This window comes from Caenorhabditis elegans, chromosome V (genome assembly GCF_000002985.6).
Source record: "Caenorhabditis elegans chromosome V".
Lineage (NCBI taxonomy): Eukaryota > Metazoa > Nematoda > Chromadorea > Rhabditida > Rhabditidae > Caenorhabditis > Caenorhabditis elegans.
This window is the reverse complement of record NC_003283.11, coordinates 4,887,003-4,906,055: the sequence shown is the minus strand read 5'-3', so window position 1 is coordinate 4,906,055 and position 19,053 is coordinate 4,887,003. Positions and strand designations below refer to the sequence as shown.

At 35.2% G+C, this 19,053-nt stretch overlaps 7 protein-coding genes and 1 non-coding gene across 9 annotated transcripts; 3 read left to right on the top strand and 5 right to left on the bottom strand.

Annotated features, from left to right (window-relative positions):
- Positions 1–113: 113 nt before the first annotated feature.
- On the bottom strand, positions 114–2,126 carry ugt-8 (glucuronosyltransferase). The gene is made up of 6 exons (NM_071914.5): positions 1,907–2,126; positions 1,787–1,855; positions 1,576–1,732; positions 1,437–1,526; positions 422–1,379; positions 114–377 (listed from the first exon to the last, which is right to left on the bottom strand). The coding sequence occupies exons 1-6, from the start codon at positions 2,054–2,056 to the stop codon at positions 206–208; spliced, it is 1,596 nt and encodes a 531-aa protein (NP_504315.1). The 5' UTR covers positions 2,057–2,126; the 3' UTR covers positions 114–205.
- Positions 2,127–2,783: 657 nt separating this feature from the next.
- On the bottom strand, positions 2,784–4,682 carry ugt-67 (glucuronosyltransferase). Its single transcript, NM_071913.6, has 6 exons — positions 4,517–4,682; positions 4,396–4,464; positions 4,193–4,349; positions 4,059–4,148; positions 3,050–4,007; positions 2,784–2,968 (listed from the first exon to the last, which is right to left on the bottom strand). The coding sequence occupies exons 1-6, from the start codon at positions 4,664–4,666 to the stop codon at positions 2,941–2,943; spliced, it is 1,452 nt and encodes a 483-aa protein (NP_504314.2). The 5' UTR covers positions 4,667–4,682; the 3' UTR covers positions 2,784–2,940.
- A 1,253-nt stretch (positions 4,683–5,935) lies between these two features.
- Positions 5,936–8,029, top strand: ugt-10 (glucuronosyltransferase). Its single transcript, NM_071912.3, has 6 exons — positions 5,936–6,126; positions 6,182–6,250; positions 6,293–6,449; positions 6,514–6,603; positions 6,648–7,605; positions 7,656–8,029. Exons 1-6 carry the CDS (start codon positions 5,974–5,976, stop codon positions 7,837–7,839), a joined length of 1,611 nt encoding a protein of 536 aa, NP_504313.2. The 5' UTR covers positions 5,936–5,973; the 3' UTR covers positions 7,840–8,029.
- Positions 7,214–7,362, bottom strand: T19H12.14. The gene has a single exon (NR_068711.1). It is a non-coding gene; the product is annotated as an Unclassified non-coding RNA T19H12.14 (non-coding RNA).
- A 57-nt stretch (positions 8,030–8,086) lies between the features above and the next one.
- On the bottom strand, positions 8,087–10,008 carry ugt-9 (glucuronosyltransferase; the record flags this gene model as incomplete). 2 transcript variants are annotated; one of them, NM_071911.7, is made up of 6 exons in its annotated part: positions 8,087–8,325; positions 8,371–9,328; positions 9,378–9,467; positions 9,514–9,670; positions 9,717–9,785; positions 9,851–10,008. In NM_071911.7, 6 exons carry the CDS (start codon positions 9,998–10,000, stop codon positions 8,148–8,150), a joined length of 1,602 nt encoding a protein of 533 aa, NP_504312.1. The 2 variants fall into 2 exon arrangements, with proteins under 2 accessions (NP_504312.1, NP_001123019.1); NM_001129547.5 differs by having other exon boundaries at positions 8,148–8,325; positions 9,854–10,000.
- Positions 10,009–10,984: 976 nt separating this feature from the next.
- Positions 10,985–13,468, top strand: ugt-11 (glucuronosyltransferase). The gene is made up of 6 exons (NM_071910.4): positions 10,985–11,257; positions 11,304–11,372; positions 11,416–11,572; positions 11,627–11,716; positions 12,234–13,191; positions 13,251–13,468. Exons 1-6 carry the CDS (start codon positions 11,108–11,110, stop codon positions 13,426–13,428), a joined length of 1,602 nt encoding a protein of 533 aa, NP_504311.1. The 5' UTR covers positions 10,985–11,107; the 3' UTR covers positions 13,429–13,468.
- A 1,165-nt stretch (positions 13,469–14,633) lies between these two features.
- Positions 14,634–15,627, bottom strand: T19H12.2 (Acidic leucine-rich nuclear phosphoprotein 32-related protein 2). The gene is made up of 3 exons (NM_071909.7): positions 15,476–15,627; positions 14,952–15,425; positions 14,634–14,898 (listed from the first exon to the last, which is right to left on the bottom strand). Exons 1-3 carry the CDS (start codon positions 15,605–15,607, stop codon positions 14,818–14,820), a joined length of 687 nt encoding a protein of 228 aa, NP_504310.2. The 5' UTR covers positions 15,608–15,627; the 3' UTR covers positions 14,634–14,817.
- A 799-nt stretch (positions 15,628–16,426) lies between these two features.
- ugt-12 (glucuronosyltransferase) lies at positions 16,427–18,891 on the top strand. The gene is made up of 5 exons (NM_071908.7): positions 16,427–16,613; positions 16,668–16,893; positions 16,941–17,030; positions 17,626–18,487; positions 18,562–18,891. The coding sequence occupies exons 1-5, from the start codon at positions 16,461–16,463 to the stop codon at positions 18,833–18,835; spliced, it is 1,605 nt and encodes a 534-aa protein (NP_504309.1). The 5' UTR covers positions 16,427–16,460; the 3' UTR covers positions 18,836–18,891.
- Positions 18,892–19,053: the final 162 nt, after the last annotated feature.

Below are 19,053 nucleotides of genomic sequence, written 5' to 3'. Positions count from 1 at the left end.
ATTTTAGAATATTTCTCAAACATTTTCGCTGCGGCAGAATTTCCGATTTCGGCAGAATTTGTTTTTTTTACGAGAAAAGTGTTTTTTTTAATTGCAATCAGTAGAACACCGAAACTGAATTTTAAGAAAACAAAAACTATACACAAAAATATTTTATATTTAAAGCACGCAATTTTCATGAGATCATCAGCTCGCCCTATCAGAATTAATCAATCTTTGATTTGACAATTCTAATTGGTAGGAGGGAAATAATTTTAAATGTAAGATAAACGGTGAGAATGAAAATTAATGAAAGGAAGAAAATCACATCTAGGTAATAATGTGCAATAAGACCCATTTGATTGATTGCTGGAACTTGAGATCGGAGATTTGGAAATCTGAAATTATAGATTTTGTTGAAAATATCAATAAATTGACTCACTCCATCGCAAACTCCAGATGCTTCATAAGATTTAACTTTGGATCAATTGGCTGGTGAGAGAGCACCTTGAGCAGCTCTTGAGCATTCTTATTGTACTTTGGATTTCTCACCATATCCCGAATAGTTATCGCCAATTTTTCTCCATCAGCCAGCTCGAATTTATCATAAGAAATAGCTCCTCCATGTCTTGCGAGCATATTTGCATTTTCTGGTTGATCTCCGAAAATTGGAACCATTAGAGCCGGCTTGCCGGTGTAAGCTACTTCCATTGTACTTCCCAGTCCTCCATGGGTCACAAATAGCTTCACGCGGTTATCAGCAAGAAGGGAGTGTTGCGGCACCCATTTCTTTAAGTGAACATTCTTCGGAAGCTTCTTCTGGAATTCCACGTCATCTCGTTCATATTTCCAGATAAATGTGACATCTGGAAGTGACTCGAACATCTTAATAATTCCTGCCTTGAAATTGTCTGGCATTTGATAAGATCGGATAACTGATCCAAACGATATGAGCACTGTAGACTCCCGTTCTTCTAGAATTTTTGCATATTTATCGGGTAGTGGGTCAACATGTTTCATTTTTTCCAAATCCATAGTAAACCCTCCGATATGAACAATGGTAGCAGTTGTGGGCACCGCAAAATCCAGATATTCATTGGAATTTGTGAAATAGACAGGAGCCTCTTTGATGAGATCTTTCCAATAAGGTAGTGGTCTTCCAACTGCTTTCTCAATAAAATCGTTCTGATACTGGCCCATTCCATCCATTGTTATGGTAAAGAAAAAGTTACGGTATACATCGTTGAGCCTGTCAATAAATCCAGCTTCCGGTGCGAGCTTGGAGAATGGCTGTTGAGAATATCCGAGACTAGATGGCTGTCCAAAAATGTTATTGAAAATTGTAAATCGTACGGCCGACCAAACAGGAATACATGGGACATTCAACATGTGGGCAATATCTAAAATTTGATCAAAATTCAATTAATTCGGATCAAAAAATGAAAAAGATAACTAACACATTCCAGTAAGCTCAAAAGTTTCAGATATGATGACATCAAAATTTCTGCTTTTCAAATCATCGAGAGCCACTTTGTCCTTGAGAAGTTCTGAAATTGTAAACGTTGTTTTCATGCTAAAAATTTTAATATTGCTTACGGGTAGCAGTTCTCTCAAATTCTCCGGCAATTGCTTTAGGAATCATGAACGCAGATAGTACTGGGTTGTTCATCAGATGGGAATCCCAAAAAGCTGGGAATGTTGCAGTTTCCGTCTTCAAAAGTTCATCGTAATGGTCTGGATAGTAGTTGATTATCTGGAACGTTATAAAAATTATTTTTAGTGTCTAAATTGTTTATAATCAACAAACCTCGATGTATTTATTTTTAATCAGCCCCTCCGTGTTTTTCAAAGCAATGTGAAAGGGTTGGAACAAAGTCTGAAATAATTTTGCACTTTGAATTTGGCTACAGAAAGTAAGAAAACTTACAACATTATGTCCATGGTCAGCTATAATATTAGCCATTTTACTGATGAATTTGACATGACTAAGACCGAATATTGGGTTGAAAATAAGAATATTCTTACAAGAAACTGAACCCAGAACCAGAAGAATTGACAGCAAGTTTTTCACATGCATGTTCAACTAGATACTCAACTGACAGTGATAGTCACTTTTCTTTTATACAGTCACTAATCGAATGACCATCGTGTTTCGTGTCCATATGAAGTTTGTAGTGTTTATAGGTTTTTCGTGTTGAGTGTAGAGTGATACTACACTGAACACGGGGAAACTTTTTAGAGATTATTATGTCACTGAAGAGAATAATAATAGGGTTTGACGTGATGAGGCTATTTGTTCAAATTCTGTGTTTTTTGTTCGGAAGATGGTATAGTATAACTAGGATCAAAAACTTTCTTAATTTGTTAGGTTGAAATTTTAAATTAGATTTATATTTTTTCAGTTTTTATTTAAAAAAAGTTGTCTGCGAATTTTTTAAAAATATCCTTAAATTCAAATTAAATTAAGGAACTAATTTTTGTTGTTTTTTCTCAATTAGCAAACAAGTTCTGGGCATGTTTTATTTTCCCAAATTACTCGGTTCGACTTCGGTACACATTGTAAAGTCTGTTTTGAAATTCAAATTAAAATTTTTGATCACATGAACTTTTGCATTTCAAAATAAAAAAATTTATATGAAAAAGAGGCTTATTCGCAAAACTGAAAGTAGCATGCAAATTACACGCAATATTTATATTAAAAACGAATAATTTTTCAGAGCTGTTACTCTCAAAATTGTTGCGCAAGTTTATTAAATATTTTCTGAAAAAAAAAACACACTGAATGTGTACGTACGTAAATTAAATATAATGCAAAATATTTATTTAAAATATGCTACTCCTCTTTCGGTTTAGTCGAAACAAGTTTCAGTTTTAATCGATAAATAATTTTGATAAAAACATAAATCATGAAAATAGCAGAAAGTAGAAGGAATGCAACGATATCAAGATAGTAATGAGCAATTAGTCCGACTTTATTGATCTCTGGAACCTGAGAGCGGAGATTCGGAAATTTGAAATTAGGAGTTATTGGTACTTTTAAACAAATTCTCTTTCTTTTTTAAAAACTTACTCCATCGCAAACTCCAAATGTTTCATCAGGTTCATGACTGGATCAATTGGTTGATTGGAGAGCACTCTCAGCAGCTCTTGAGCATTTTTCTCATATTTTGGATTGGAAACCATATCCTTTACAATTTTGATCAACTTATCTCCATCAGCTAGTTCAAATTTGTCATAGGCAACCGCTCCTCCGTGTCTTGAAAGCATATCTGCATTCTGAGGTTGATCTCCAAAAATTGGAATCATTAGGGCTGGCTTCCCGGTGTAAGCTACTTCCATTGTACTTCCCAGACCTCCATGGGTCACGAATAGCTTCAAGCGTTTATCGGCAAGTAGTGAAGGCTGCGGAACCCAGTTCTTCAAATGAACATTTTTTGGAAGTCTCTTCTGGAACTCCACGTCATCTTTCTCATATTTCCAAATAAATGTGACTTCTGGAAGTGATTTGAACATGTTGATGATTCCTGCTTTGAAGTTATCGGGCATCTCATAAGATCTGATAACAGATCCAAAAGATATGAGAACCGTCGACTCTCTTTCCGCAAAAATGTTCTCATACTCTTCAGTTAGAGCCGCAACATGTCTCATTTTCTCCAAGTCAATGGTAATTCCACCAACATGAACAATGGTAGCAGTTGTTGGAACAGCAAAGTCCAGATATGGATTGGAATTAGTAATATAGATAGGAGATCGTGTTACAAGATCCTTCCAGTTAGGCACCGGTCTTCCAATTGCTTTCTCAATAAAAGTGTTTTGAAGCTGACTGGCACGCTTCATTGTGAGAGTATAAAAATAGTTACGATAGACGTCATTAAGTCTGTCCAGGAATCCAGCTTCCGGTGCCAATTGAGAACCTTGTTGGGGTATGTAACCGACGGTTGACGGTTGCCCAAACGCTTCATTGTAAGGTACAAAACGCACGGCTGACATAATGGGAATGTTCGGGATTTCAAGAAGATACGCCAGATCTGAAATTTATTGATTTTAGGTGTTGATGTATGATAGATTTTCTTACTTACATATTCCGGTGAGTTCAAATGTCTCCGATAAAACAACGTCAAATTTTTGATTTTTCAAGTCTTCAATAACTTTCTGATCCTTGAGGAGTTCTGAGTTATTTTACAGTTAATAGTTTTAAAAAGGTATTTCCTACGAGTTGCAGTTTTCTCCCAGGAATCTTCCATTATGTTTGGCATCATAAATGAGCACAATATCGGATTATTCATAAGTTGAGAATCCCAAAGCATTGGAAACGTCTTCTTTTCAGTTTTTAGCAATTCATCATAATGATCTGGGTAGTAATTGATAATCTAAATTTAAAATTGTTTTTTTTTAATTTGATAACCAAACTGTTACCTTTATATTCTGATTTTTCACTAGTTTATCGGCATTTTTCAGAGCCAAATGAAATGGTTGGAAAAGAGTCTTAAAACAATTTTTTAAAGGTAAATTTTAGTTTCAAAAATTATTTGCTCACCACATTGTGTCCATGATCAGCTATAATGTCAGCCATTTTACTAATAAACTTGACATGACTAAACCCAAATATTGGATTGAATATGAGAATACTTTTACAAGAAATTAAACCAATGATGAAGAAGAGGAATATAATAGAATTCAAATGCATAACTGCAAGGAAATACAACAGATTATGAGTTGGGTTTTGCTTTATACCCCCAGCATCATTTTGTAGTTTTTTATGCAACTGTAGGCTTTGTGTCAAGAAAAAAAGAAACGATAAGAAACCATAGAAGAAAATGACCAAATTTTCGCAAACTTAACTAATTGGTGTTGACAGGTTGATGATAATATGAGTATGTATTTAAATAAGTTGTAGTTTCTTAAGTATTTGTGTGTTTCTTAGATAAGAGTTAGTGATTTTCCCTGTCTTTGTCACAATATATATTGAAAAAAAACTGAGAGATTTTTCGACGTGGTTTGTTCCTTTTTTTGTTGCGCTTATGGTATTAGCGATTCAAAAAATTCAAAAAAAAATTCAAAAAAGTTTAATAGAAGGTATTATAGTTCTAAACAGAAATATAAATTATTGGAAAATTTATAATAATCCATTGAGCTTTTAAATTGCTTCAAGACAATTTTCACCAAAAATAATCTACGAAACATTTTTCAATCGATTTTTCAAACTTTTACAAAATATATATTTCTTTGATTTTTTCTAGCGAGGACTTCGTGTTGTTCAGTTGAACCCAGTAGCTTCACAAATGCTATTGGTAATATAAGTTCATTTTGCAATACAGCCAAATCATTGCTACAATGGATTACTATTTTTAATTGGCAAGGGAAAATATTATTCTACTAGATGATCATTATTATAAACATTTTTATTTTTAACTTGTTTTTTATGACCTTTCTATCAATAAGTTGACATTGTTTAAAAACTAAGGCATCCATGGAGGCGTTGAAACCGCCCGCCCGCCCCACACCACACACCGCCCTCCCGTCGCCTCGCCCTATCGCCCTACTAATTTTTTTTTTGAGAAAAAGTAAAAGAAAACTGAAAATCGAACATTTTTAATTATAAAAATCAAATAAAGAATCCTTTAAAACATAGTTTATCAATATTAAAACAACAAACATACTGTTTGAAAGAGAGAAAATAAGTCAGTGTATTGCACACAAACTATAGTGACGCGCAACTCGCGAAGCGTCGGCCACTAAGGCAACAGGCGGCAACTTTGCACAATACGGCGATAGGGCGGGCAATAGGAGGGCGAAGGAGTAGGGCGGGCGTGGTGTACACTTTTCACGCCTCGCCTCCGTGGATGCCTTATTAAAAACAAAAAAAATTTGTGCAAACAATGATATTGTTATCGCCGCAAAAACTACATACAATCAATGATCAAACTAAAAAGTTTTTTGTCATCATTTAGAACTCTCTAGACACTAAAAACGTTTTTCTCATTTCATTTTGACATGAATTTTAGTAGCTTTTTCCTCCTTATTCTTTGTGTATTTCCAATTATTTTGGGTAAAAATATATTGATATTCAACCCAATATTTGGCTTCAGTCATGTCAAATTTGTCAGTAAATTGGCAGATATTATTGCTGATCATGGTCATAATGTTGTAAGTTGTTTTTTTTTAATTTTAAAAATGTGAACTCAAAAATCAAACTTTTCAGACCGTCTTCCAACCCTTTCACATTGCACTGAAAAATACAGAGGGGCTCATTAAAAATAAAAACATCAAGGTTAGCTCAGCCTACTGTATTGTAACTTATAACAATTTTCAGTTTATTAATTACTATCCAGATCATTATGATGAACTTTTAAAGACGGAAACTCAAACATTTCCAATGTTTTGGGACTCACACCTTATGAATAACCCAGTTGTGTCTGCCGTGATGATGGCTAAAGCATTGAGTTCAACATTTGAACGAACTGCCACTCGTGAGGAAAACTTTTTTTTTTATTTTTAAAACGAAAATTAGAATGTTGTTTTCTTATTTTTCAGAGCTCGTCAAAGATCAAAATGTTCTTAACAATTTGAAAAGTAAAAAATTCGATGTGATGATATCGGAAACATTTGAGCTTACTGGAATGTGTAAGTTGTATTATTATTTTAAAAATTTTCACAACTCATTCCAGATGTTGCTCACTTAATTAATGTGCCATGTATCCCTATCTGGTCAGCAGTGCGATTTTTAGTTTTCAATAAAGCATTTGGTCAGCCTAGTACACTTGGGTACATACCTTTGGAAGGCTCCAAGATGGCTCCTGACTTTGGCTTTTTCGATCGGCTCAATGATGTCTACCGGGACTTTTTTGGACAAATTGGGATGGATCGACTTGGGCAGTACCAAAATAATATTATTGAGAAAGCGGTTGGTCATTCAGTGCCATATTGGAAAGATCTTGTTAGTCAGTCTCCGATTTACATTACGAACTCGAATCCATATCTGGATTTTGCTGTTGCAACAACTCCTGCTATTGTTCACATTGGAGGGATCACAATTGACTTGGAGAAAATTAAACATGCTGATGAATTACCGGAGGAATATGAAAAAATTCTGCAAGAACGGGAGTCTACAGTACTGATATCTTTTGGATCAGTTATTCGATCCTATGAGATGCCGGATAATTTTAAAGCAGGACTTATCAAAATGTTCGAGTCACTTCCAGATGTTACATTTATTTGGAAATATGAAAGAGATGACGTGGAATTCCAGAAGAGACTCCCAAAAAATGTTCACTTGAAGAAATGGGTTCCACAGCCTTCTTTGCTTGCCGACAAACGTGTGAAATTATTTGTTACCCATGGAGGACTGGGAAGTACAATGGAAGTTGCTTACACTGGAAAACCAGCTCTCTCCGTTCCAATCTTCGGAGATCAACCAGAAAATGCAGATATGCTCGCAAGACACGGAGGAGCTATTGCTTATGACAAATTTGATTTGGCGAATGGAGAAAAGCTGACAAAAACCGTGAGGGAAATGGTGACAAATCCGAAATTTTCCAAAAATGCAGAAGCCCTCCGTGATGTGCTCCTAAAACAACCGATTGATCCAAAAATGAATTTGATGAAACATCTAGAGTTTGCCATGGAGTAAGTGAGCAGCTTGTAATACGCAAAAATTCAAAAAATCACTATTTCAGATTTCCAAACCATCGCTCTCAAGTTCCCGCTATCAATAAATTGGGTTGGATTGCACATTACTATCTGGATGTCATTGCATTCCTCACACTCGTTGTAGTTGGATTTCTGTATTTAATTTTTCGATTCACAAAAATTGTTTTTGTAAGAATAGGAATTTTAAACAAGAAAGCCAAAACGGAATAAAGACTACAGAAGATCTCGAAAGTTTTTGCCAATATTTTTTGATAGCTGGGCTGAATAACCGGACTGAACCGGGCGTTTTTGTCCCTTTTTGCTTTTGTGCTTTTACAACAAACGAATTTACATATCTATAATTATTTTCAACATAAAAATGTGTTGCTCAATCCAAAGAACGCAAAATGAAAACTTGAAAAACTAGAATCGAAAAATCGGACGATTGGTTGGGCCTGTATTAGTGTAATAAATTGTTGATGAACAAAAGAGTTTTATTCAAATAAAACTAAAAATAAAATTAACAAAATGAAAATACATTATTCTCTTTTCACTTTCCTTAAAGATATCATTTTTCTCAGAATGTTCAAGATCTTAAAAATCACGAACAAACCAAAAATTGAAGCCAACGTTAAGACACCAATTACATCAAGATAGTAGTGAGCAATCAGTCCGGTTCTATTTATGGCTGGAACTTGGGAACGGTGCTTTGGGAATCTATAATTTATAAGATTAAAATTTCAATTTATTCTCTAAACTTACTCCATTGCAAACTCTAGATGCTTCATCAAATTCAGCTTAGGATCAATAGGTTGTTTGGAGAGAACTTTTAACAATTCCTGGGCATTCACCTCATACTTCGAGTTTGTCACCATATCCCGAACAGTTTTTGTTAGTTTTTCTCCATCTGCCAGATCAAATTTGTCGTACGCAACAGCACCTCCATGTCTTGCAAGCATATCTGCATTATTTGGTTGATCTCCGAAAATTGGAACCATTAGAGCCGGCTTCCCGGTGTAAGCTACTTCCATTGTACTTCCCAGTCCTCCATGGGTCACAAATAGTTTCACACGTTTGTCAGCAAGCAAAGAAGGCTGTGGAACCCATTTCTTTAAGTGAACATTCTTTGGAAGCCTATTCTGAAATTTCACGTCATCTTTCTCATACTTCCAGATAAATGTGACATCTGGAAGTGATTTGAACATCTTGATGATTCCTGCTTTGAAGTTATCGGGCATCTCATAAGATCTGATAACAGATCCAAAAGATATGAAAACCGTCGACTCTCTTTCCGCAAGAATGTTCTCATACTCTTCAGTTAGAGCCGCAACATGTCTCATTTTCTCCAAGTCAATGGTAATTCCACCAACATGAACAATGGTAGCAGTTGTTGGAACAGCAAAGTCCAGATATGAGTTTGAATTTGTAATGTATATTGGTGATTCTTTTACAAGATCTCTCCAATGGGGTACAGGGTGACCAATAGCTTTTTGGATGAAATCATTCTGGAACTGGCACAAACGTTGCGTCGTAAGATTCCAGAAGAAGATCCGGTACAAGTCGTTGAGCCTGTCGAGGAATCCTGCTTCAGGTGCAACTTTGGAGTATTGTTGTGGAAAATATCCAAGGATAGATGGCTGGCCAAATGCGCTGTCAATAATTGGGAGTCGTACAGCCGACATGAGTGGAATACTTGGAATTTCAAGAAGATCAGCTATATCTGAAAAATTTTACAATGATATAAAGGCGAATACTTCTTGAAAGCTTACAAAATCCTGCTATTTCGAAAGTTTCAGCCAGCAAAACATCAAAGTTTCTATTTTTAAGGTCGTTAAGGATTTTTTGATCTTGGAAAAGTTCTGGAAAAAAGTTTTATATTCTTACGATCCCTCTTGAATCTCTCACGTGTAGTAGTTTGTTCAAATTCTCCTCCAAGAGCTTTTGGCATGAGGAATGATGATAAAACTGGGTTATTCATCAGATGGGAATCCCAGAAATCTGGGAAAGTTGGAGTTTTCTTCTTCAAAAGCTCAGCGTAGTGATCTGGATAGTAGTTTATAATCTGAAAGAATTTATTTTCAACTGATTTTTTTTTTGGAATTCGTTACTTCAATGTTCTTATTTTTAATCAATCCATCTGTGTTTTTGAGGGCAATATGAAATGGTTGGAAGACTGTCTGAAATTTTCGAATTTTAAACTTTTTCCCACCTTCACCCTACAGAAAGCCTTCCGAAAACTTACAACATTATGTCCATGATCAGCTATAATATTAGCCAGCTGACTAACAAACTTAGCATGACTATATCCAAATATTGGGTTATAAACCAATATGTTTTTGCAAGAAACCAAACTAATAACTAATAGAATTGATAGCAAATTATTGGGCAACATGATTACATGACTAGGACAGATAACGTTTCTTTTATACAGCCACTGATGGAATTGATGTGCTTGTAGTTATCGTAGTCGCTTTGTAGGTTGTACTCAGAGAAAGAAGTTCATCTTCACATGTTCATCATAAATTATGATCTCTAGAGGGAGTTATCAAAAAGTTTGACTAACTTATTCTGACAGGTCTGTGATTTTGTTCATTTGTGGTTTGTTATTTTTCTGTGTCGCATAATATGTTCACAACTTCAAGTTTCTCTTTCTTGAAAATTCTAAATTTTGAACAAATCTTTTTTTTGAAGAAAAGCGTATGCATTTTTGTTTTGAAGTTTCAACTTTGAATGTAAAGTAGCTAGCATAAATTTCTGGTACTTCGATTTTATATGGTAGAAAAATGGATCGTAACAACTGAATTCAACTGAAAAAAAATTCTGAAAGTTTTCTCGGCAAATTTGACATACATTTTTGATTTAATTTTGTAATTGTATGTTTTTAACAAATAAAAAAAATAAAACCGAGAAAAAACTTACAAAAATGCCAAAAAAACGGAATAGTATAAAAAGGTGTGTCAGCTCTTTTTAATTTTTTTTTGTTCCAAAATTTTAACAAATTTAGTTTTGATTTTTCGAACAATTATAGAAATTGCATGAAAATACATTTTTGGTGTTTGAACAGTCAAATAAATTATTAGGACGTGTTAAAAAATAGACGAATTTTTATTCCAAGTTTTGGTATGAGTTTTCACAATTTTGTTGTGTTTCTACATTTTTTATTCATTCAAAAATAATTCAAATTGATTTTGAAAAACATAGCAAAGTGAATAATCTATAGTTCAATTTTTATTCATTCACATTTTTCTAGCTTTCAGTTTTTTTGGCAATTCTGTCGGTTGCCAACGGTTGCCAAATTTGAAAAACAAATGATGACAATTTCAAGAATTGTTTTTTTGCGATCAAAACTTTCCAGACTTGCCAAACATGACAATTTGTGTGATCTTTGCGCAATCGCAAGAGTTCACTGTCGGGATGGAGGAGAAGAGAAAACACAGGTCACCCTCTAGAAGTAGCAAATAAAAGAGTAGACAAGGTTGTGTTCACTTTATTTACTGCCATGAGGTTACTGACATTTTCTTGTCTGTGTTTTCTACTTAAAGTCAACTATGCAGCGAAAATTCTAATTTTTAACCCAATTTTTGGATTTAGTCATGTCAAATTTGTCAGTAAATTAGCAGATATTATTGCAGACCATGGGCAGGAAGTTGTGAGTTTTTTTTATTTAAAAAAATCGTTTTTTCAATTGTTTGCAGACTTTATTTCAACCTTTTCATCTTGCGCTGAAAAACTTGGATGGGATTGTGAAGAATAAAAATATTGAGGTTCAGCTCAATCTACCGTATATATAAATGTTAATTTTTTTAGATCATCAACTACTATCCAGATCACTACGATGATCTGTTAAAACTCGAAACTCAAACATTTCCCGATTTCTGGGACTCTCAACTGATGAATAATCCAGTTTTAATGGCATTTATGCTTCCTAGAATTCTTGGTGGAGAGTTCAAGAAAACTACAATACGTAAGATTTTTTTAAATTTAATTTGAATTTAAAAAATGAATTTTCAATTTTCAGAGCTCATAAAAGATAAAGAGATTCTCAAAAAGCTCAAGGATAAAAAGTTCGATGTTGCCATTTCGGAAACTTTCGAGCTTACTGGAATGTGTAAGTGATAGATTTTGGATTAATTGAAGCAAATTTATTAAAAAAATCTAAATTATAAAGCATTCTAACTTCAAAACAAACTCACAAAGTCCATTAGTTTACAAAAAAAATTGAATTTACCTGTTTTCCTCAAAAGTTTCTCATACAATTTTTGATTTTCAACTATTAACTTTGAACAAACTAACTTTTGGAACGTATAAAAAATTTGAAAATCAAGAATCACCACTGAGCAAATATTTAAAACTAATTTTAGAAAGCTATAAAATATTATGAACTAAGTTTATATAAAGTTTCAAACAATTTTTTTGAATATAAAAAAAAAATCGAAAACTAGTCTTAAGACTTTATTTTTTCTGAATTCTTCAATTTTCTGAAACTTATTTTTTCTCTATTTACCCCTCTTTTTTTTAAACCGAACGTTGACTGAAAATTGCATTTCTAGAGTATAATAAAGAGATTTAGTAAATTTAAGCTATTTTGAAATTATTTATTCGATAATCCATCTTTTCAATTTCAGACATGTCACACTTCCTGGGAGTCCCTTGCATTCCGATACTCTCCGCTGTCCGCCTTGACATTTTCAATGAAGCATTTGGACAATCATCAGCTTTTGGTTACCTAACACAACAAGGCTCCAAGTTGGCACCAGACGCTGGATTTCTAGACCGACTCAATGATGTGTACCGTGACTTCTTTTCTAAGATGGCATTCCGAGGAATGGCTCAATATCAGAATGATGTCATCGAAAAAGCTGCTGGGCATGTAGTACCATATTGGAAGGATCTTGTAAAGGAAGCGCCGGTTTATATGACAAATTCAAATCCATACTTGGACTTTGCGGTTCCAACAACTGCAACTATTGTTCATATTGGTGGGATCACGATTAATTTGGAGAAAATGAATCATGTCGATGCGTTACCAGAAGAATACGAAATAATCCTAAAAGAAAAAGAGACAACTGTATTGATTTCTTTTGGATCTGTTATTAGATCCTACGAAATGCCTGAAAACTTTAAAGCAGGACTTATCAAGGTGTTCGAGTCACTTCCAGATGTCATATTTATCTGGAAATATGAGATAGATGACTTGGAATTCCAGAAGAAACTCCCAAAGAATGTTCACTTGAAGAAATGGGTCCCCCAGCCTTCTTTGCTTGCTGACAAACGTGTCAAGCTATTTGTAACGCATGGAGGACTGGGAAGTACAATGGAAGTTGCTTACACTGGAAAACCTGCTCTGATGGTCCCGATTTTCGGAGATCAGCCCATGAATGCGGATATGCTTGCCAGGCACGGAGGAGCTATTGCATATGATAAATTTGATTTGGTAGATGGGAAAAAGCTGACTGAAACTGTTCGAGATTTGGTGACAAATCCGAAGTATGAGCAAAAGGCCAAGGAATTGCTAGATGTGCTCACCAATCAACCAATTGATCCAGTAATGAATTTGATGAAGCATTTGGAGTTTGCGATAAAGTAAGCTACAGAAAGATGTTTAGTTTGAAGCAAGAAAATAATTTTTAAAAAAATTTCAGATTCCCAAATCTGCGATCTCAAATTCCTGAAATTAATCAAGTTGGACCAATTGCTCATTATTACCTAGATGTCATTGTATTCCTAATTTTTGTATCAATTATTACAGCTTACATCAGTTTCCAAATAGTTTGCCGAATTTTATCTAGAATTTTGAGTAAGAAGGTGAAAAGTGATTAGTCTCCCTATAAGATCTCGTTAATAAATTGCTTTTATTCATTCGAATTTGTTATGGTTTTGAAATTTGAATTTATAGATTTTTTTAGAGAACTTTTTTTTTTGGCATTATGCAGAGCAAGCAGTTGCCGTTCGGCAATTTACCGGTTTGCCAAATTGCCGGAAATAATCGATTTCGGCAAATTGCCGGATATCAATTTGCCGGAAGTGTTTAGAGGGATTTTTCATAAGACAGATGAACTTAAAACTGTGTCTTTTTGAAATTTTTTCCCAGTTTTTTCTAGATATTTTCATAGAATTTGCTTACTTTTCAAAAAAAATGAAGGAACATTCATAGGATTTTTGCCGGTTAAAATTGAAATTCAGAAACTTCCAAAATAAAATGTGTAAACCCACAATTTTTTATTGCCGTTTTGCCGTTTTACCGGGAAACTTGACAAATTGCCAATTTGCCAGTTTGCCGATTTGCCGGAAAAATCGTTTGCTGAGCACCCCTGATGCAGAGATCCCAATTGGTACATTAAAAACAGTTAATTTGTTCCAAAAACGTTAAACACTTCCGATTCCAGTTTCAAAAAGTCAAGAAAACTGGGCATTACTGTTTTTGACAAATTTTCTAATTGGATTAGTAAATTTCTAGTGATTCTAGAACAGACTGTTGGGGTCACAAGAAATTCACATGACGAAATAATTTTTGATAGGGATGTGAATTGACAGGTTTTCTTGTTCAAAAAACACAAAAAAAATTCAAAACAAATCGACAAAAAAACTACTAAAATTCCTTGGCAACAAAAGTTTTTTTATTACAGTACTCTTTAAAGGCGCATGCCTTTTTGCAGTAGAAAAAATTGTCGTGCCAAGACCGGATGCCGTACTACTGGCGCAAATATATATTGATTTCGAAAACAGGCATGCCTGGTTATTAAATAAAATTTTAATTGAGAAATAAAAAAATCACGCAACTATTTTGCTCCGAATTCAAATTATTTCCGGTTTTCAATAATAAGAACAATTGCTCAACGAATTCTAGTTTCTTGTCCTCTGCTATTTACATCACAGTCAATATCCTTCTCATACACGATTAGCTGAGCAGAAGTCGTGCAAGAAGTCAAGCAGAAGCCTATGATTTGCCAACACTGTAACCGCCTTAATTGTGTTAAAGATGAAAGCTGGTTCGCTAGAAAACTTGGAAAGTTTGAAAGAAAGTTGAAAGCGAAAGAAATTTTATTTTACAGGAGGCGTTTTTCGCCGAGATCGCTTGGGTGAAATTTAAATATTGGGCACACACGTGGAAGGGAATGATTGAGTATTGAAAATATAAGAAAGTTGAATTGAAAAATAGACGGGAGAAATTGACGATGGTGGTGGCGTGGAGCAGTGGAGCATCCCTTGTTACTCGGCCGACTTCTTGGCCTCCGGCTCGTCGCAGTCAGCAGAAGCGGCTCTCTTGGCTCCACGAGTCTCAGCATCTCCCTGAAAAAATTAATATTTAAAATGAGAATTCAAAAAAAAGAAGAGCAACTAACCGCTTCTGGAACGACGTAGTCGTCGGTCTCGTCATCTGAGAACTGGCTCTTGTTGAGGTAGCTGAGCCCTGGGCCATCTTCATCGCTGTCTCCCTCGTCGCTGTCCTCGGCTCCCTCGCCGGCGGCGAACTCCTCCTCAACCTCCTCTCCATCGACGTCGCATCCATCGAGAATCTTCAGCGACGGGATCATCTCGAACATCTTGACACGATAGTCGTCGAGAAGTCCGAGGCTTGAATTGTTCGACAGGTCGAGCTCCATGAGATTGGGGAGCATCTTCAGCGTCCGAACGTTGTCCAGAGTGAGGCGGTTTCCGGAAAGCGTGATTTTCTTGATCTCCGGAGCACATTTGATGAGGACGTCAAACGAAGCATCGTCTCCAAGCTCGTTGTCGCTGAGATCCAAGTAGTTGAGCGCTGGGAGAACCGGCATCCCTTTGAGAGTGGTCAACCCGCACTTGACCATGCTCAGCAACTGAAAATAAATAAAATTAAATTTAGAATGAAGAAAACTATAATGATTACCTCCAGTTTGGTGAGTTTTTCGTTGATTCCTCCGATCACTCCTCCTTGGGTGTTGTCGAGGAAAAGTGTGTCGACGGTTTCCGGCTCACGTCCTCTGAGCTCGCTGGCGTAGACTTCCTCCATCGACGGCATTGTTAGTTTCGTGAGCTGGTCTGAAAATAGAGAATGAATAAGAAAAATTTGAGCAGGGAGGCAAAAACACGAAATTCTCGAGGCGAATATATAAGAAAATTCAAGAAAAAATCGAAGAGCGGACGAAAATTGAAACAAAATACAACAATAAAATAAAAAGAGCACAAACGGGTCACCAACCACGACGAGAAAAGCAGCAACGAATGACGAAAAAGGTAAATTTTGGGAGAACAGCTGGCGAAAACGCGCGAATTCTTAAAATTCACTTTTTCGCGCGTTTTGCGAGCCTTCGCAGTGGAGCGCGTTCACTGACTGGGTACGGTAGGTGAAAACAAATCAGGCCTGGAAAAATTTAATTTCAATTTCCGGACATTTCCGGAAATATTTCCTATTAAAATTGAAACCATTTTTTGGTGTCACTTTTCGATGTTTCGACGTTTTCAGGGAAAATTGAAAACTCGAAAATTGAAAATTTTAGATTTTTAATTTTAGATTTTAATTTTAACTTTTAATTTACCAAAACTTATTGAAAAAACCAAAAATTTTTTCGAATTATTTTCAATAATACTCGGTTCTACTGAAATATAATAAGTTACTGAATCGATGATACTTAAGAAGTTTTTCATCATTAAATTCAAATCAAAATTTGCCTCCCGCTCCAAAACACGATTCGAAAACGTAACCTCCTTCATTGAAACTTTGATCTTTGTCATTTTATAAAGACACAAAGTCACAAAGTTGCCCTATCATCAAACCAAACCACAAATGTAATCATCTCACCGAACTATGATACAGTGAAGAGTATATAAAGAAACAGAGAAACATACAGTCTGTCGTTTATTAGCCTGTAGAAATGAGGTTAGGAACATTTATTTTTCTTTTAACTTTCCTGTTTTTTGAGTGTTATTCATCTAAAATTTTGATTTTCAATCCAATTTTTGGATTTAGCCATGTCAAATTTATTAGCAAAATGGCGGATATTATCGCGGATCATGGTCATCATGTGGTAAGTTTATATTTTATATTTTCACAGTGTATATTGAGTAAAAAATTATTTCAGACTTTATTCCAACCATATCATATTGCTCTGAAAAACCTGGATGGGTTGGTTAAAAACAAAAATATAGAAATTTTAAACTACCACCCCACTCACTACGAAGAGTTGCTGAAGGCTGAACCACAAACTTTTTCATTCTTTTGGGACTCTTATTTGGTTGGAAATCCAGTTATTGGAGCATTTCTGATGCCGAAATTGCTCGGTGGAGAGTTCAAAAAAACTGCAATGGGTATGGATGTTTGGGAATTTGTGTGATAAGAACATCAATATTTGCAGAGGTTCTCAGCGATCAGAAATTGATTAACGAACTCAAAGATCGAAAGTTCGATTTAGTCATTGCGGAAACTTTTGAGTTGACTGGATTTTGTAAGTTGTTTTGAAAACTAAAAAGATGAAAAATAGATCATTAAACTTAAAAATAAAACTTATTATTTCCTAATTTCCAACAACAAAATTCACGTCCAATCAATAGTGACATGAATCCTTTTGACCAACGTTATAAAGATTGGAGATGGCCAAATTGACGAGGTGCCAACTATGCTGGTCGATACTTGGCACACCAGCATAGTTGGCACATACAATTTCTACGTCAAAACATCTCGGCAGTTGATTTCCCACAGAGAGATTGTCTGTGAGCCTGTAGAGATACACAAACAACATAACTGCCTTCTATACCTATTTTGCGAGAGTGTGACCACTGACCATGTGAGCCTGCACAACCGTTTTTGGAGATGACAAAATCTGCTCTGGGGTAAAACTGCAAATATCTTGTGACGTAGAAACCAGACACCACGTTTTTATACAACGATCCGTGTTAGTGTATCCATGACTTTTTGTACGAAAATAATGCAAACTGGAGTGTGACCATAAAAATATGAAAATACGTAAAAGTGAAATTTGTTCATGCTTGGAAGCATAAATTCCAGAAGTATCAATTAGTTTTACCAACACTGTTTTTTAGACCTCGCTCACCTTCTGGATGTCCCATGCATTCCTATGATGTCAGCTGTCAGATATCCCATTTTTAATGATCAGTTTGGTCAACCATCATTGCTTGGGCATGTACCCCAAATTGGGTCCGCAGTGGCGGGAGAAGCTGGATTTTACGATCGACTCAACGATATGTTCCGATTCTTTTTTATGGGAATTTCTCAAGAGCAACTCAACAAATATCAAAATTATTTTATCGAGGAAGCAATTGGACGTCCTGTACCTTTCTGGAAGGATCTAGTCAAACAGTCTCCAATTTATATCACAAACTCGAATCCATATTTGGACTATGCGGTTCCTTCAACTGCAGCGATAGTTCAAGTTGGCGGGATTACAATGGATTTGAAAAAATTGAAGCAAGTAGGGGAACTACCAGAGGAATATGAGAATATCTTGAAGGAGAGGGAATCTACAGTTCTTATATCGTTTGGATCTGTGATTAGATCATATGAAATGCCTGAAAGTTTTAAAGCAGGACTTATCAAGGTGTTCGAATCACTCCCAGATGTCACATTTATCTGGAAATATGAGAAAGATGACCTGGAATTCCAGAAGAGGCTCCCAAAGAATGTTCATTTAAAGAAATGGATTCCACAGCCTTCTTTGCTTGCTGACAAACGGGTAAAACTTTTTATTACTCATGGTGGGCTGGGAAGTACAATGGAAGTAGCTTACACTGGAAAACCTGCAATAGTTGTTCCAATTTTCGGAGATCAACATCATAATGCCGTTATGTTGGCAAGGCATGGAGGAGCTGTGGCATACGACAAGTTTGATTTGAAAAATGGAGAAAAGTTGACAGCAGTTGTTCATGAAATGATATCGAGCACCAAGTGAGTATTGAAGTTATTCGAGTGACAATAAATTTTAATTTTAAAATTTAAAATTTAATTTGAAAATTATTCAGGTACCAAGAAAACGCGGAGGCTCTGCAACATGTGCTATTCAATCAACCAATTGATCCAAAAATGAATTTTTTGAATCACTTGGATTTTGCAATCAAGTTCCCAAATCATCGAGCTCAAGTTCCTGCTATAAATCAATTAGGTTTTGTGGCACATTATTATTTAGATGTTCTACTGTTTTTGTTAGTTTCTTCAATTGTTATTACATATCTTGCCATCAGCCTTCTTAAAAAGGTACTTGGAAAATGTTTGACCAAAAAAACAAAATCTGATTAAATGTTTTGATCTCCTTATCTGATTGTGATTTAAAAAAAGATGAAAAATATGTTGTCTTCACGTTCTTGATTAGCAGAGAAATGTTTAAAAAGTTCTACTTACTATGTTAGTTCTACACCTTTGGTTCTACACCTTTGGCGTTCGGTTTTAAATCCAATTCCAATTGAAAAAAAAAATTGTAAAACATTTCCACCAAGCGCGGGCGGCAATTGAAAAAC